An 18,647-nucleotide genomic window follows, 5' to 3' on the forward strand; every position below is an offset into this window, starting at 1 on the left:
AGGACAGAGCCATGGGGTACACTAGAGCTAACGTAAACTACAGAAGAGATGAATGATTTTAGTTGAACAAACTGTGTGCGATCAGAGAGATATGAATGAAACCATTTCAAAGGCGTGTTGGTGATGCCAATAGTGGAAAGCCTGTCTAAATGAATATCGTGTGAAATTGTATCAAAAGCTGCACTCAGATCAAGGAGAAGGAGGATGTATAGTAAACCAGAATCAGCTGCTATAAGCAAATCATTTGTGACTTTTAATAGAGCTGTTTCAGTGCTTTGAAATGGGCGAAAACCAGATTGGAATTGTTCATATAGATTATTGCCAGTCAAATGGAAATGAAGTTGAGCAGCAACAACTTTTTCCAAAATTTTAGAAATAAAAGGAAGATTAGAAATAGGACAAAAATGATTAAGGTTGTTGGTGTCCAAACCTGGTTTCTTTAGAATTGGAGTTACAGCAGCTGTTTTGAAAAGAGAAGGAACAAATCCAGGGGTAAAGGAAGAATAAATAATATCCATAATAAAAGAAGACAGAGAGGAAGTAGTAGCCTTAACAAGGAAAGTTGGTAAAGGATCAAGAACACAAGTTGAAGATTTAGATTGATGAATAAGTTTTAAGATATCATAAATTGAGGGCAGAATAAACTCAGAGAACAGTTGTGTAGGAACAGGCAAAACCGGGACACATGGAGTAGAAACAGGAGTGGACATAATCTGACGATGAATGCCTTAAATTTTTGAGGTAAAGAATGATGCTAAAGTATTACAGAAATCAGATGAGTACAAATGAGAGGGAAGTGAGTTGGGGGGTGAGACATATGTTCTGAATACATTTCCTTGTGGACAGAAATTCCAGTTCTTCTAAAAAGTCTCTCAAGCTGTTGTCCTTTTGCTTTTAATTTCCTGAGAAAAGGAGTGAACCAGAGTGCAGTAACAGCAAACGAAACAGTCCTAGTCTTAACAGGAGCAAAAGTATTCAGTAAATTATGGAGACTATTATTATACTGAGAGACCAAGTTTTCTGGAGTGGCACAGCTGTCAGCCCTAGGAAGACTTGCAATGCTTACAGACAAGTTGTCGAAATTAATGTCCATGATTTTCCGGAATGATATCATACATGAAGATTTTGATTTGAAAAGTGGAAGATAAGTAACAGTAACAGATGATCAGTACATGGAAAAAAGTCTGCATTGAGGTTGCCTGGGATAAAAACCGCTCTCAGCGATAGAAACCTGGTCTCTTCCCAGAGCAGAATCTGCCGCACCAAACCTGAACAGGGGGCGTGAATGCAGACTGCCCTGATGATTGATATAGGACACCACTGTGGTGCTGTCTGTCCACACTAGGACATGGCAGCCCTTGAGGTGTGGGAGAAAGTGTTTCAATGCTAGAAACACAGCCCTCATCTCCAGGCAATTTATGTGGGGCCCCTCCCATAGGCCCTGGGCAGGGCGGCCATTTTAGGCTGCGCCCCAGCCCGAGAGCGAGGCGTCCGTCGAAAGAGTCCTGCGACAGTGACATGCCCCTAGAATGGGACCCAAGGCCATGAACCGGGGTCTTTTCCACATAAACAGCGTATGAAGCCCACAGCACATAACCCCGTATAACCCTGAGGGGGTGTCTGCGTGGATGAAAGCCCACACCCCTGAGCCACAGCTGGAATGGACTCATGTGAAGCAGACCGAAAGGGATAACGTTGGCTGCTGTTGACATGAGGCCGAGCACCCTCTGTGCTCGCCACCCGAGTGGGAAACAGATGTGCCCACATCATGGTGGAATCCCAAACTACCGCCAGAATGGTAGTTCTCTGTGAAGGAGAAAGCATACACTTTCCTGGGTTCAGCCTCAGGGTTAAGGACCTCATATGGGCAAGCACAGCATCTCGATGACTGGCTGCCATAGCCGCCGACTGTGCCAGAATGAGCCAGTCATCCAGGTATTCAGTACACGGATGCCCTGGAGACGCAACAGTGCCAGGGCATTTTCGATGCACTTCGTAAATGTATGGGGTGAAAGGGCTAGGCCAAAAGGAAGGACCGGATACTGGTACATGTAAGAAAAAAATGTGTTGTGTAAAAATAAGACGATGATGTTGAAGATCTTAATGAAGAACAAGAAGTTTATTCCAGCATAGCAGTGACAAAATACATGGCGTACTTTGGGTTCGTCGGAGTCTGTAGGAACACGAACCCAGAGCAAATCCTGCTCACACATTTTATACTGTTTTCCTCTTTGTAGTTTAAATGAGACTCTACTTTGAAGGTGTATTGAGCGTAAGATCTGAGTGTCTCCCAAATGGCTGGGTCACACCTTGTTATCTAGCCAGATGTCTTTAAATGTTAATCACGGTCACGTATACCTTGTCTTGTTATTGTTACAGTTATCAACCAAATGGTCACTTCAAATGGTAATCGCAGTCACGTAAACCCTTTGTTCATGGTGATACTTGATGTCCTGCTGCTGTTCCCATATTTATAAATGAATCAGGTTTATACGTTTAGAGTCCTAAACGTATTACCTTATGATACTTGAACCTTATTAGGAATGAGCTCTTTTAGATGTGTACCTTGGAGTGGAATTTTGGGTGCAATTTCTGTAATTTCTTACAGTCCCCCCTTTGATGCTTTTGGCCCTGAAGCATCACATCACTTCCTTAATACGCACACTGGTTTTAGCTCCATTCCATAAGGCAAACATATCATAGGTTTTCTTCTTAAAATTTGGTTCTATGTAAAATATTAACTGGGTTTGGAGCAGAGACATACAGAAACCATCACAGCCAACGGGAACGTCCCACATTGATCATTGAATTATCTGCAATTTGCCGTTTCAATATAGTACACATACAACATAACATAATGCATTGACAAAGAATGAGAAAGATGCATACACCAACAGCAGTTTTGAAAGTTACATCCCAAATCAGATCATAATAGGCAATAACCAAATCACCATCATGCATTTGTTTCGTCAAAACATTATCTTTTCCCACAAGACCTTGTTGAGCTTTGACAATATGGTCATCCTTTCTGTGCATTATGACATAATGACATTAACATATTATATAATAACATATTATTATATATTTTGGTAACTCAAAATTGGACAAAGTGTTCTCATGTGGTTATCATTAACAAAGACAGAAAAGTGATCATGAGTTGTGGTGACATGTTTTCCTGTGTGAAACTATTACTCTTGTAAAATTATTGTGGACATGTGTTATATCGATTTCACAAGCCTCATAATTAGTGTGGGGTGCCCCACATAATGGTTGTTTTTCAAACCAATGTAGTTTTGTCACAGCATTCTATGTCCAGTCCTTGCCATTCTCCTGATGGTAACTGTGTGATAAACCTAAAAGTCCTTAAAGTCCATTCTTTAATACATTCTTCTGTAATATTCCCAAATTGTCCATGCTTAGAATCCTTTCAAACAATTTTTCAAATCCTTTCCAATCCTTGAGATTATTTACTTGAAGATGTTCTCTGAGGAGGTGATGAACTGGTTGCAACATCACTGTGATACCTCAGGAAGACTGTTGTCAAGAAGACCTTATACATTCCTGTTACACTGTTCATCTGGGTCTGGAGATCATGCTGTAAGGTTCACCAAGACCGGAACCTGGATCCATTGTAGATAAGCACTTTGACACAGCGTTGGGCACTGCTGTCACGAGAGCTGCCTTCCTTGTCCATCCCCCACATCTATTTCTTTTTGACCTGAAAAACACTTGAAAACATAATGAATTTATACCCCCCCTTTTTAATACAGCACACAAAGAAACATTACAAACACATACAACATAAACTTGCCTATTTACATGGCCCTGATGACTGCCATCAGCTTTTTATGATATTAATGGACCTATGTGGAATGATCTCTTACCAGGTTGACGGTTTTTAGTTTTGTGATGTGAATCTCTGCATGGTCTCTCCCGGTGAGCAGACCATGGGCCCTCATTTTGGTAATTCTTTACCACAACGTCATCACTACTTTCAAATTTGTGATGGTACACATTCTGACCAGAATGCATTTTGTTTTTCTGACTTTGCCAAATTTGTTGAGTAGTTTGGTGAAAAATACCAGGCAAGGAGTTCCACAGATTTTTGAGCTCCTTTCTCAGTCTGTTTACTGTAGCCTGTAACTTGTGTAAATCTGTTTTGGGGCCTGATCTCTTAAGGGAAAATTTGCATTCCCTTGAAATATGTCCCTCTTTGCCACATGAATAACACACCAGGGGGTTATCAGGGTTACGAGGGGGTAATCTTTCCTTTCTATCTCCAGTAGTGTTGGTCTCTTTTTTCCAGGAAACATTGCTGGCTCTATTCTTATTGAGATTTTTAACACCTACTGCGGATACAGGATGGGACCTCTTTGAGTTAGCATTATTGTTGAAAAACTGTGTCATTTTAGCAATGATGTCGTTATAATCAGAAAGATGGGTTACAAACATCGACACAGCAGAATGGGTGAGTGAGTCACATTTGTTAATCAAAGCAGATTTAAAACTGACATCATTTGGTGTGATGTCAGGATTGCCAATGAAAGTTTTAAATGTCTCCAATAATCGCTCTGTAAATGCCATGGGGTGCTCCCCTGTCCTCATGTGCACATCACATATTTTATCCCATTCAACTGACATTACACCTAGGACTTCAAGCAGTGCTTGTTTCCTCTCTAACTTATTGGCAGTTCTAGTTTTGACTTTCTCATTTAACGCTCCAGACAAAGTGTCAGGCAAACACACAGTTAACAACACACACGCATCACCATCTGTGAATTTATAAATGTCAGCATATAGCTCAAAAACCTTTAGAAAGTCTAATGGATCTTGTTTGGCAGGATCAAATTTACCAATACTTTTAATCACAGCTTCTAGCTCATTGGGTTTAAACCCACTGACCATAGTAGAGGTCACTGGTTCCTCTGCTCTTTCACTAGCACACACAGTTGTAGTCAAGTGAACTGGAGCCATGGGGAACTTAACTGTACAGTCAGAGTATTGACTCCTGACTGACTGAGAATCTCTTTCTGAGTTCCCATCACTGTCTAACATGTCAGGAACTTGATTACTCCACATACCACATACAGATGTCTTACTGGTGCTAATTTCAGTTGTGCCATTTTTTTAAAGGAATTGACAAGCAGACTTTGCTTCCTCTAAATCTTTGAACAATGTTTCCACAGATGAACTAAGCATGCTGTTGTTAGTTCTAAGGTGTACAATTTCACTCTGCATCCTAATCTTTTCTTCCTTCCAGATTATCTCATTGGTCTGGTAACCTCTTTTAGAGATTATCCCATCATCTAGTGGAGATTGCAGTTGCTCGTTTTCAACCTTTAATGCATTTAAAGTCTTTCTAGTGACTTTATACGATGCAAGGACTGCTTGCAGTGCATTGGCAATTTTTCCTTTTGTGTTCTTGGGCATTTTGGGATCATTTTCAAACTTAGGAATAGCCCACTCATACGGTTTATCAACAATGTTCTCTATTCCATCAAACATTCCCTGAGAACCGTGTTTAGCGATGTACTTAACAATCAGCTGTTCCATTTTTACAAACTCACAGCTTTCCTTAAATCTGAGTCTTTAAACTTTACACAGTTTCTGTGACTACAAGCTATCTAGTTAACCGTTAGTCTATTTATTCACAGCTCCAGTACTTCGGACGCAAATGAACAAAACAGCCATAATACGTCGGGCTTTTAAACTCAAAGGTCTCACTGCTTCGGACACACTCGAGGTCAACTACAGTAACACTTAACACTCACAAACAGTCACAAACAGTAACTCTCACAAACTCACAAACAGTTTAAAATGTAACACAGTCACAGTACGTCGGACAAAACCACAGTACGTAGGGTTTTTGTTATATTTTAAAACAGTCTTCTTAGCCACAGCACTTTTGGACATAAAAAGTTAGTTTAACACAGTCACAGTACGTCGGACAAAAACACAGTATGTCGGGTTTCTTTGCGTTAAAGCCTAACCGTTTACTTAACCACAGTACATGGACTTAAAACGTAAGTTTGAAACACTGTTACAGTCTGTCAGACAACACCACACTACCTCTGGTTATTGCTTTAAACTGTACAGAGCCGCGGTGCGTCGGGCTCTTTACACTATCACTGTTTCACTTACTTTAGAAACACTTTTAGCTATAATTCAACTGCCACACTGCTTCGGGCTGATTCAGTTACTTTAGAATCTTAACAGAATTATAACAAACACACAAGAAGTTTCAGTTACTTTAGAAACCGATCAGCTTAAGCACTTTGCTTCAGTTACTTCACATACAACTCTGTCACCACACTGCTTCGGGTTAATTCAGTTTCGTTAGAATCTTAAACAGAAATGTACAGAATAAGCTTAACAACAATAACAACTCCTCCTGCTTATGATCGGTAAACTATACTCTATGTTCTATTCTACACTAAAACATTTCTTTTCTAGGTTTTTTAAACGAAGGAAGTCCCTGAATAAAAAAAACAGCGTAAAAGAAGAAAATACCACTTTTCTTACCTTTCCCCACTTTTTTTTTTTTTTGGAATCCGTCGCTGGGTGGCTCGCCAATGTAAGAAAAAAATGCGTTGTGTAAAAATAAGATGATGATGTTGAAGATCTTAATGAAGAACAAGAATTTTATTCCAGCATAGCAGTGACAAAATACATGGCGTACTTTGGGTTCCTCTGAGTCGGTAGGAACACGAACCCAGAGCAAATCCTGCTCACACATTTTATACTGTTTTTCTCTTTGTAGTTTAAATGAGATTCTACTTTGAAGGTGTATTGAGCGTAAGATCTGAGTGTCTCCCAAATGGCTGGGTCACACCTTGTTATCTAGCCAGATGTCTTTAAATGTTAATCACGGTCACGTATACCTTGTCTTGTTATTGTTACAGTTATCAACCAAATGGTCACTTCAAATGGTAATCGCAGTCACGTAAACCCTTTGTTCATGGCGATACTTGATGTCCTGCTGCCGTTCCCATATTTATAAATGAATCAGGTTTATACGTTTAGAGTCCTAAATGTATTACCTTATGATACTTGAATCTTTTTAAGAATGAGCTCTTTTAGATGTGTACCTTGGAGTGGAATTTTGGGTGCAATTTCTGTAATTTCTTACATACACTTCGCCCCTGAAAGCGAACCTGAGAAACTTCCTGTGCTCTGGCAGAATGCTTATGTGAAAATAACCATCTTTGAGGTCGATCGTGACAAACCAGTCCTCGGATCTGATCTGGGACACGATCACCTTGAGCGTGAGCATCTTGAACTTGTAAGTCTTCAGAGTACAATTCAGAGCCTGCAGGTCCAAAATCGGACGCAGCCCCCCGCACTTCTTGGGAACAACAAAATATCGGCTTTAAAAGCCAGAGTCCCACTCTGGGAGGGGAATATGCTCTATGGCCCCTTTCTCCAGAAGCGAGAAGAGTTCCTCTTGGAGGAACACCGCCTGGTGCCCGCCTCTGATCGTGGGCAACACGCCCTGGAAGAGTGGGGGACAGGAGGAAAAATGGATCCTGTACCCTCTTTCTACAGTATCCAGGACCCACTGAGACACCCCTGGCAGAAGTTTCCACGCTGCCAGGATGCCTGACAGTGGCATCAGCCTCATGCAGACCTCCCAGGTGCCCTGAAACAGTGCACTGGCAGGCGCTAACCCGGGAAGATCCGCACAAAAAAAGGGGAGCCAACACAGGTCCCACTGCCCCCAAAATGACAAAGACGGCGGGGCATCAGAACTCCATTTTGGCCCGCCTGGCTGAAATGATGGACCTAAGGTCCCCTCTCCCCTGACGGGTCTAGGCCCGGGTATGCTTACAGGCCTCCCTACTCCCGACGGGGGGGGCACGGGCTGCTACGTTAACCTTTTTCACTGTCCTGTGTGAACTAGAAGGGGGTAGGGAGTGGCTGGATGAAGGCCCTGGATGCTCGTCATGGCAATGGAGAAACTCACTGAACGCTGCCAACTGGTGTTTCACCTCCTGGGGTCTGTCTAAGACGGTATTCACTGCGTCGCCGAACAAACCCTGGGGTGACACCAGGGTGTCCAGGAGAAAGCATTTGTCCTTTTCCTTTATGCCGGTTAGATTAGCGCAGCCATTGAACGGCCTATGGAGCGTGCCGTCTGCTTCATGGCACGGAGTGCAAGGTCAGCGGCGCAGCAGAGCTCAGATATCGCCTGAGGTCCCAATCCCTTACCACCATCAAGCTCTGCCAGCAGGTCAGCCTGGTAGGCCTGCAAAACGGCCATGGTGTGCAGAGCCGCACCTGCCTGGCCTGCTGCCATATAAGCCTTACCCACAGGGGCTGAGGTGGTCCAATAGGGCTTGGAGGGAAGGGCAGGTCTCCTCCATGAGGGCGATGTAGGTGAGAGATAGGTTCGAGCGTCTCTTCAACCCTAGGCATCGCCCCATAGCCATGGCTTTCAAGCCCTATAATGGCTGAATAATCAGACATGGCTGGAGAAAAAACACGTGCTGCAAATGGATTCTTCCAGGACCTCGACACCTCAGCATGGAGGTCAGGAAAAAATGGTAGTCATCTGCATGCAGGTGGCCTGCGGCCTGAAGTCAGAAAGTGGTCGTCTAGCTTAGCGCGTATGACACTAACTTCCTCTTCACGCCAATCCAAATTCAACCTACCCACAGCCCATGTCACCACTTCGAGGAGCTCCTCGAACACGACTGATTGTTCTCTCTCTTTCGGCTTCACCGAGGGGGAAAGCCCATCCCCGCCCACATCAACATCCTCAGAGCCCGACGCGGAAAGCAGCATGCTCTCTTCCGGGTCGGGAGAAAGTTTTGTATTTCATTAGGAAACCAAGGTTCAAGAGTCTGGAGGAAGGGTGGAGAAGCTCATAGCGCAAGTTGCTTGAAGTCGAGTGTTAAGTTTCCACAGTCTGTGATGATTTGGGTTACAATGTCATCTGTTGGTGTTGGTCCACTGTGTTTTTTCAAAAAACAGAATTGTTTACCAAGAAATTTGATAGCTCTTCATGCTTCCTTCTGCTGACCAGCTTTTTAAAGGTGCTTATTTCATTTTCCAGCAGGATTTGGCACCTGCCCACACTGCCAAAAGCACCAAAAGTTGACCATGTTGGTGTGCTTGACTGGCCAGCAAAATTACTAAAATTAAGCTAATTTGAAATAATTAAAAAGTACACGCTTAGTTTAAAGTAGTTCCCACTTTATTGAGTTTGCATGAAGTACCTGGTTTACACTGAGTTTCTACAAAAAACAGAAGTTCCCAACACATATGAACCTGGGGTCTGCAGTTAAAGCTATATGGGAATGTGGACAGCTGCACAGGTTCACAAACACCAATTAGGTTCCGTTACATTCCATGTTCTGCAATATTTATGTGTACTGTGTGAACTTCATTTTAACCTAAAGATTCGTGACAAGAAATATAAGCCCATTTGCAAACATGCGGTGGATTATACAGTACAAAGTTTCTCAGATAAAGATATTATCGTTTGATTATATGCCCAAATCTATGCCCAAAACTGAGCCTTTGGGCACACCTTGAGTGACAGGCACAGTGCAATGTATTCCTCAAGCATCAAGTTATTTTTGAATGGGATTATCTAAAGAGTTCTACGTCATTGCCTCCAGTTTTTGACAATAGAGGATAGATAATTAAATTGGAGCAATAGGTTCAATTTTTTAAGCTAAAAATGCTCCAAAAGTATCCATAAAATATCTGGTTTAAACTGAGTTTAACAAAGAACAGAAAATAATCTTATATTCCCAGCATATATGACCCTGGTGTCTGTGTATGAAGCAGGCTTGAGGCTATATGGAAATAGCATTTCAACGAACATCATTTAGGTTCTTTTGCATTCCATGTTCGGCAATACTTACAGTATGTATACTGTGTGAACTTAATTTTGCCCTGAAGCGTCCTGACAAACAACACTAGCCCATTTGCAAACACACGGTGGATCACACTAAAGCTGCCAAAAAAGATATATTTTTGATCACATGCCCAGATTATTTGCCTCAAATTAATGTAGGACTTTAAACTAGGACTATAAATATCTCTGAAACCAAGATAAATTTCAGAGGAACCTGGTTCAGATTAGAAGCAGAGAAGAACACAACTGGGAACGACAGGTCTCATATACAGTACCCACATATATATAAGTAAGTAGTAAGTACTTTATATATATATAGTTTATGTTTTATGTATATAAATTGTGAGAAATGATATGAATATAAATATATCTGGAGGGCAATAATCATAGATTATTCAGAAATATTTATTAATAATGCTGTGTTTATTTTGACAGCCATGGAAACCAAAATCATTGAGATGGCAGCCCTGGGAAGGGCCCTGTATCCTGGCATGCTGTACGACTGCCGCAATGACTCTTTTATTCCAGGTAATGCTTTAAATATTATAACCTGTTGTAATGTTCATTGTCCATGCAAACGCAAGACTGATTTTACTCCCATTCGTGCTATTTCTATAAATGTGTAAGGGTTTATGATGAGAGTGCTCTATGTACAAATTAGAAGCTGATATATGTAGATAAAAGGCTTAAGAGAGAAGCTTCTTGCTTTTCATAAGATTATATGATTTCTGCATATTAGCGCCATAATCTAGCTGTATAATATTTTCAGTGAGTGCAAAACATTAATTTAGCCATTAGACATTGGAGATGTTTTTGCATCTGTCATATTGACAATAGATCTATTATATTAAGTTGCACCTTGAATAATTCTTTTCCTAGATTAATGTCAACCAATCAGGTAAAATTGAAAGTGAATTCTTGTTAGATTTTCACTCAATATCTTTCAAGTGTATTTATTACATATTGTTAATAGAAGTTGTTAAAACAACAAAAATGTATAGTTGTCATTATTATTGAATTCGGAAAAAGACTGATAATAAATGAAATCCTTCATCATTATCAACATTTTAGGGAATCATGAACTAAAAGAGATTTCCCTGTTTAAATATCCTTTCGTGTAGATACAGAGAATGAGATCGAGTAGATATTTGAGAACTGTGCTACTGTTTGCATTGGCTCTCTGTTAAGACCTAGATACATAGATACAATGTGCATATTGAGCTAGTGTAGATAAATATACATAAACAATACGTATTTATCTATTTGACATTTGAAGTATGATGCATAGTGACATTAAATAATAACATGACATTTAACACTAAGATTAGACTAACCTATTAGTTATCTTACAGGGCTTTGAAGTAATGTTGATATATTTAATATATAAAACACATACATGATATTCTTCGTCTCTGAGGTAACATTTGAAATTCTGCAGAAGGGTCACTGATTGATCAAGAGGCATGTACCTACCAATAATTAGTCTTTATTTCATATATATTTTGGTAAATGGGATTTTTGACAAATGAATTGTAATATTATTTTTGATACTACTGTCATTTTTCGTTGCTCTTTTGTTCAGGTATCACTTTATGGGACAAGAATGCATTGCGTGATGATATTGACGTGCTTGATCAGACTAAAACATTTGTCAAGCTTGCTGCTTCTGACAGTATCAGCGATAAGGCCAACCTTTTAAATGTGAGCGCTTCCCTAAAAGCTAGTTTCTTAGGTGGATTGGTGGAGGTTGGAGGGTCTGCCAAGTACCTGCAAGATAACAAATCCTCAGCACGTCAGTCCAGAGTTACTATGCAGTTCAGCCAGACAACAAAATTTGAACAACTCACTATGAAGGAGCTTGGTAATATCACCTATCCAAAAGTATTTGAGCAGAAAACAGCCACTCATGTAGTTACAGCTGTACTGTATGGAGCTTCTGCTTTCATGCTGTTTGATTATTCAAGTTCAGAAAGTGAGAACAAACAGGCTGTTGAAGGAAGCCTTCAAGCAGTGGTCAAGAAGATCCCTACTATTTCAATTGAGGGGCAAGCATCCCTGAAGTTGTCCTCCGAAGAAAAGAAACTAGCTGAAAATATAAATGTCACATTTTATGGTGACTATGAGCTTGATGAAAACCCCACCACCTACACAGAGGCTCTGAGAGCATGCAAGAAGTTGCCCGGTCTGTTGAAGGAAAGAAACAGTAAAGGTGTGCCAGTGACTGTGTGGCTGTATCCTCTCACACTTTTGGATTCTAGGGCTGCTAAGCTGGTGAGAGAAATCAGTTTGAGCCTGGTGTCTAAAACAGAAAGTGTGTTGGAGGATCTCGCTGAAGCAGAAAGAAAATGCAATGATTTACTCAGAAACCCAATTACAGCCAGTTTCCCTGAGCTAAACAAAAGCTTGGAACAGTTTAGGGAATTACACAGTTTTTATAAGATTGCAATACAAAAGTCACTGGTCAGCATTTTGCCAAATATTCGTAGTGGAGCAATGGAGAACAAGGCACTGGGAGATATCCTGACCAACCATGGCATGACACCCTTTACTGCTACCAATATGAGCAAATGGTTAGATGACATTACAACTCAAATAAATGTGCTGACTTCGTATACCAGTGCACTGAAGGATGTCACATTTGTGTCATCTGAAAGATTATTTAATTCCATTCTCTATGATCCTAATGTTGATTCAGTGGTTAGCTTGACATTTACATCTCTAAAGAGTGAGGACCCCTACCTTGTGGGTGTACGAAGCTTTGTATATTCTGATGCACTGGCCAATTTTGGAAAACCAATTACTAAAGCTTTCTCATACCCAACAACACAGCCTTGGTTCACATCTCTTGATATTTCATCAAGGATGCGGCAGAATCTTACTCTCTTTACAAGTTTTTTCAAGACCAATATAAATAATAGCAGAATCAAATTCATCGTTGCTTCCATATCTGACCCCAGCAATCCAGGAACCTCCATCCGACTTTATCAGAGCAGCACTCTGATAGATCCTAAGTTCCAGCCTGTATCCAAGCCTGCTGCACCTGTGGTGGGGACCAGTGATGGGAAACCCCTTGTAACGCTTTCAAAATCTCCAACTGGAGAGACTCGACAGTTCATAATTGAGTACAGGGATACTCAGCCAACTGATTCAGCAAGTGATCTCACCATGTGGAAAGTCATCAAGACTCCAGATGCAAATACCAGCTTTGCATTTAGTGATCTTAACCCAGTACAACAGTACTGGGTCCGATACAGAGCTGTTGGCACTTTGGGAGTGAGTGAACCCAGTGACTATCTTCAATTCAGTTTTTCTGGGATGGTCGATTTCACAATGAGCCAATGGGTCAGTAAAGATTATAATATATTTCTAATTATTACTGTACATTGAATTTGGTGAAAAAGTAGCCTGTACTGGTAAATTAATAGAATGTTTATTTTCACCTAAATTTCATTAAAGAAATAAGAATCAATCAAATGTTCTATAATGATGCATGTCATCAATATGTAAGTCTATATTTTACATTTAATTTTCATTTATTTTAAATGTACATGAAAAAATACATGATTATTTTTCCACACAGAACCTCTCCACACCTTCTCTGATTAATCATATAAGGACTAAAATAATGACCAATATGGGCTTCTCTCGATGGTCTTCCACTACTATCAAGTCAGAGGTTTCAAATATTATCAGCAATCCTGTGAGTAGCAAGAGTTCAAAATTAAATCTTCAAATCTCCCTAAACATACTGAATAAAAAAGTTATCAGAAAATAAATTCATGTGTAATACAATACTAAAAGTGGACCAGGTGGACTGTGAATTTTAAATGTGAATTTTTTATTTGAACTGATACATTATATCACCAATTGATGTATGTTATGTGCTTATAGTTATCACAGAAACCTTATTACGATGGTGCAATTCTTGGAGGCATAAAAGTCGGAACGGCCTTGTATTTCCAAGGCACTGCTCTTACAACAGGAACATCGTATGTGTTCATCTTATTGACCACAGAATTTTCAGTTTTCAGTAATGATTTCTGTTTGTAGTCCAATAATTTTTATTTTTTATTCTTCACACAGCTTTGAAATGAATGTTAGACTCGCGGAATCAATAGCCAGCGATTTAACTTTTTACGCATGTTTTAAATTGGGTGACTCAATGACCTTCAACACCCGAAGGGGTCAGAATTGGGAAGCATCAGAAAACGTATCATCATGTCCCATTACCAAAGGATCAGCTTATGATATGTTTTTTGTGGCCAAACAAGAAGGCTGGGAGGTATGCCGATTAAAATCATAACCAGATCCACACAATATAAAGAATAATTCAATTCTGTGCACTGTATAAGAACCACAAATCTGTATATTCCAGGTAAATATAAATGGGCAGAAAGTTTATCTGTTCAAGCATCGCTTGCCAGTGGAGAAATCGACTACACTTGGCATTTTTGGAGACACCGTCATTAATATCATGGGTACTGTTTCAGTAAGTTAAACAGTATTCTCAAGCTCTTCACTCTGTGTGAACTTTCATAAGCATAACTTTCATAAGCACAATAAGCACAAATAACACTATTTATTGTGTTTGCTATCTTCAGAACTGGAGCAATTCTACTTTTGGTAAGGAGCTAGCTCCTGGCATGTCACGCACAGTGCTTTCTAACGTCCAGTCTGATGTGCCATATCCAGTCAGCAACCCTGTGAGTAATGTTTCATGTGAAATATGAAATGACTGAATACATATGTAATAACAGAGATTTGTCATGGAATAAACCAATGTTTATTATCCCAACAGCAAAAAAACTATAATGGCAAACTCCAGGTATCTGTGAAGCCTGGTCTGGTTTTCTTCTTCCAAGGGGTTGTTCCTTCAGATTTCAATTGGTATGTGAATCTATTTCCACTTCATGACACTTTGAATGAAAACCAATATGGAATAGATAAGTTTAAAATGTCTCAGTCATATCTGGTGCAGTCATTTCCATGTTTAAACAATTTCTTTCAGCTTTGCAATAAATTTCGTGGCGGGGAGCGACATTGCTTTTCACTTCGTAGCCTATCCATCCGGAATGACCTATAACAGCTGCAGGAGTGGGAATTGGGAAAACGCAATACAAATTCAAGGAAGCCCATTTGTCAAAGGATCAGCCTTTGATATCTTGTTCTTCATTAATTCAGCAGGATATGAGGTGAGATATTATGTGGAAAAATAACTAAACTTAAGACTTTATAGAAATGGATTACTAAAGTTTACATGTTGTTTCTTCAGATAATTGTCAATGGCTTGCCATTCTCTACATTTACCCACCGTATGCCAGTAGAGAAAGTGAATTCCATTCAGATCAATGCAGATGTCTTCATGAACAACTTTTCGATTATTGATGTAAGTCATTTTTATATGATTCTACATTAAGAACATGTCACTGTCTAATGTTGAGATTTTTATTAAACTTATATTAATTATATTAAACTTTTTTTTTGCAAACAGTTTTCTTGCATAACAGAAAAGTAACAGATGTTTTCTTTTTCCTTTCAGGTGGACAAGGTTAACATAAAAGCAAAGATTCCTGCCAATGTTTGAGGACATGATCGTCCCTGAAGCACTGAGTACATTTACAAGATCTGTTTTGCTCTGTGCTCAATATATCAGAATTTATGTATCGTTCATGAACACAATTTGAATTGCAGCATTCTCGTGATGGCTTTGTTGCTTTTTTACCGTTAGAAAAGAACAAGCCACACATTCTTTGCAACAGAATTCTACAATTTACAATTCTATCGTACCTCTTATTTAAATAATATAGATGATTTCCATTAGTTTATATATACACATACATTTAATGCTAAAAAAATGATGGCAGTAGCTTTTAGATTAATCCATTTAAACCAAGATTTTCTTAGATTTTAAATAAATATCTGGTGTAATAGATGTCTGTTAAACATCACAAAAGTCTGCAATGCTAAATATGGCAGAAATGAGCAAGATTAAATATTAATCATATACTTTCTTGTCTCTCTTTTTCTTTTCTTTGCACCTCTCACCACAAACTAAGTTTGAACTTCTTCTTTTCTTCCCCTTTACTCCTTTAATAATTCTTTGCATCTTTTACTGTTTTATCTGAAATGCTGTAATACAATTTCGGACCTGTAGAGGGCACTCATTGCTCGTTCCTTAAAAATAAATGTTCTATATGGAATATTATAAAACATCATTGGCCATGTGTTTTATGGTACGAATTTTTTTTTTTTTGTTAGCATAAATTAGTAAAAAAGTCATTGTAGCAGGATACTGACCATGATCATTAAATAAATAATCATAAAACTTTATTCATTTCTTTATTTATTTAGCTAAAAAGAAGGTGGAACATTAAACCTGATGCCTGTAATTCTAGAGAGAGAGAGAGAGAGAGAGAGAGAGAGAGAGAGAGAAATATAAAGAGAGAGATAGAGATCAGAATATTAATAGTTCAGAATATGTCATGCTGCTTTATAACAAACTAACAAATGATCTGTGTAATGCAATTTATTTAAAAGATAAAGAAATTCAAAATGTTCCTCTTCATAATTCTCAAAGAAAAAAATTTAGATGTTGGTGCCATCTTCTGGAATTCAATCGTATTACAAGTTTTAATGTAGGTGTTTAAACAGTTTTAGCATTAATGTAAAACTATACTAATATGATATACATAACTACACTCACAATTACAAATCATATAGCGTAATCTTTTCCACAAACAATTGCAACATCCAAATTATTTGACACGCGAAGTGCTTCCGATGTGTTTTAGTATATCCTCTACTTTAAAAAGCTTTCAAGTTTCAAGAAAATAACATCTAGGGCATGGGCTATTACAGAGATCCCTAAACTTTAGAATTTAAAGATTTATAAATATGGACTGTTGTAACATTTGAACACTATCATAAATCAGAAATTTAGAGAAATTACATTTCTACAGAATATAAAGACCTGCTATACAATGATGTTTTGGGAAAGGAACACATACCGGGTCCCTCGTAAGTGTTCAGGCAAATGTATAATTTTCAATTCAGTTTAATTCAATTAAATTTATTTGTATAACCGTTTTAACGATCCACAATGTCTTGAAGCAGCTTTACGTAAGTATAGAAACAGGATCAAAATGTAATATCATGTAAAATCTTGTCTTGCTTGTCTGTCTTTTGATATCTGTATATTGACCCTGGGCTGCGTTTCCAAACTAGATTCTGCATATGGATATTAATGTCCCTGACTCATCATTACATTCTATTTTGATATTATTTTAAAAGGCCCAAAATTCTTGCGTCTCCAACTTCAATCACTACCTTGTTCACTTAATGCTATAACCTTCTTATTTCAATTAAACTAAACTTACATTTACTTTATTCCATTTAATTGTCAGGCATGAAAAAGGAAAAAATTTCTTTGGATGATGTGATATCATGGGTAACTACACTAGTATACGGCAGTACAATAGAATGAATGCGTCAATAGAGCCGCCATCTTGGTAAAGAGGACCCCCTCCTCTTAATGCTTTGTCAATGTAAGCAAAGAAATAAAATCACCATAAATCGTCATGAATGCAATTTTCTAGTTTTTTTTTGTTCGTTCCAAAGGTCTGACATGTATTTATAATTGAGTTAAGAGAAAATTTAAGGTTTTGATCTGAAGATACACTACTTTTTCAAAATATACTGCATAGTGCTAGTAGGTGTAAGTTTTTTACTTACATTCTTCCACTTGAGTAAACCTCAAATGAACACTCACTACTTACCTTATAGCCTACTGCATTCAACACCGCTGGTGTGACTGTACATGTTCATTTAAACATTTAATATGGATTGGTTTATTAAATATGATACACAAAGCAGTTTGCAAGTGGAAGCAGAGTTTTTTTTGCAGAGTTTAAACCTTTGCGACTGTCATGGCGGGACAAAGGCGAGTGAGGATCCAAATGCAGTTTAGAGTTTTAAATCATCCAACACACGAAACAGAAAAACAGGCAGGCAGGCAACACAAGGCAGAACACAGAACGAACAGGCAACGGGAACATCAAAAAGAAACACACAACATACCAACACCAACAACGACTAACACCAGGGAAGTGAACAAACAGAGTAGATATAGCAAACATGAACTAATCACAAAGCGGAGACAATCAGAGACTAAGACAACACACCTAGGGAAAGGATTGAGAGCAATTAGTGTCCATGGTGACAAATGAGCGGGCGGAGCAAAGAATTAACTGCAGGGCAAGACAGCAGACAGAAACAGGGCAAAAACACACAGACTCATTACAAAACCCCCCACCTACGAGCGGCTTCCAGACACTCCCAAGGCCGCAGAAACCAGTCCAGGAGGCCAGGGTGGAGCAGGAGACCAGGGCGGAGCCGGCGGAGCAGGAGGCCAGGGCGGAGCCGGCGGAGCAGGAGGCCAGGGCGGAGCCGGCGGCGAGGCAAGGGACCACAGCAGAGTTAGCGGCCAGGGTGGTGCTGCAGGTGGAGACGGAGACCAGAGCAGAGCTGGGAGCCAGGATGGAGCCACAGGTCAAGCCAGAGACCATAACGGAGTTGGCGGCCAGGGTGGTGCTGGAGGCAGAGACAGAGACCCAAGCAGAGCTGGAAGCCAGGGTGGTGCCACAGGTTGAGCCAGGGACCATGGCTGCATTGCGGCCCATCTGGTTCCGTCGACCCGTCTGGTTCCGCTGACCTGGTCAGTCCGGCTGGTTCCGGCGACCCGGTCGGTCCGGCTGGTTCCGGCGACCCGGTCGGTCCGGCTGGT

At 39.7% G+C, this 18,647-nt stretch overlaps 2 protein-coding genes across 2 annotated transcripts in view; both read left to right on the plus strand.

The window, feature by feature from the left end:
* Window positions 1–18,647, plus strand: part of LOC113663885 (cytolytic toxin-alpha-like) — a 131,882-nt gene that overhangs the window by 57,393 nt on the left and 55,842 nt on the right. The window lies entirely within an intron of this gene.
* On the plus strand, window positions 10,083–16,018 carry LOC113663883 (cytolytic toxin-alpha-like). Its single transcript, XM_027179328.2, has 12 exons — window positions 10,083–10,154; window positions 10,301–10,393; window positions 11,448–13,207; window positions 13,446–13,565; window positions 13,757–13,854; window positions 13,949–14,147; window positions 14,241–14,354; window positions 14,467–14,568; window positions 14,664–14,752; window positions 14,874–15,057; window positions 15,138–15,251; window positions 15,405–16,018. Exons 2-12 carry the CDS (start codon window positions 10,303–10,305, stop codon window positions 15,447–15,449), a joined length of 2,916 nt encoding a protein of 971 aa, XP_027035129.2. The 5' UTR covers window positions 10,083–10,154; window positions 10,301–10,302; the 3' UTR covers window positions 15,450–16,018.

This window comes from Tachysurus fulvidraco, chromosome 18, assembly GCF_022655615.1.
Source record: "Tachysurus fulvidraco isolate hzauxx_2018 chromosome 18, HZAU_PFXX_2.0, whole genome shotgun sequence".
Taxonomy (NCBI): Eukaryota; Metazoa; Chordata; class Actinopteri; order Siluriformes; family Bagridae; genus Tachysurus; species Tachysurus fulvidraco.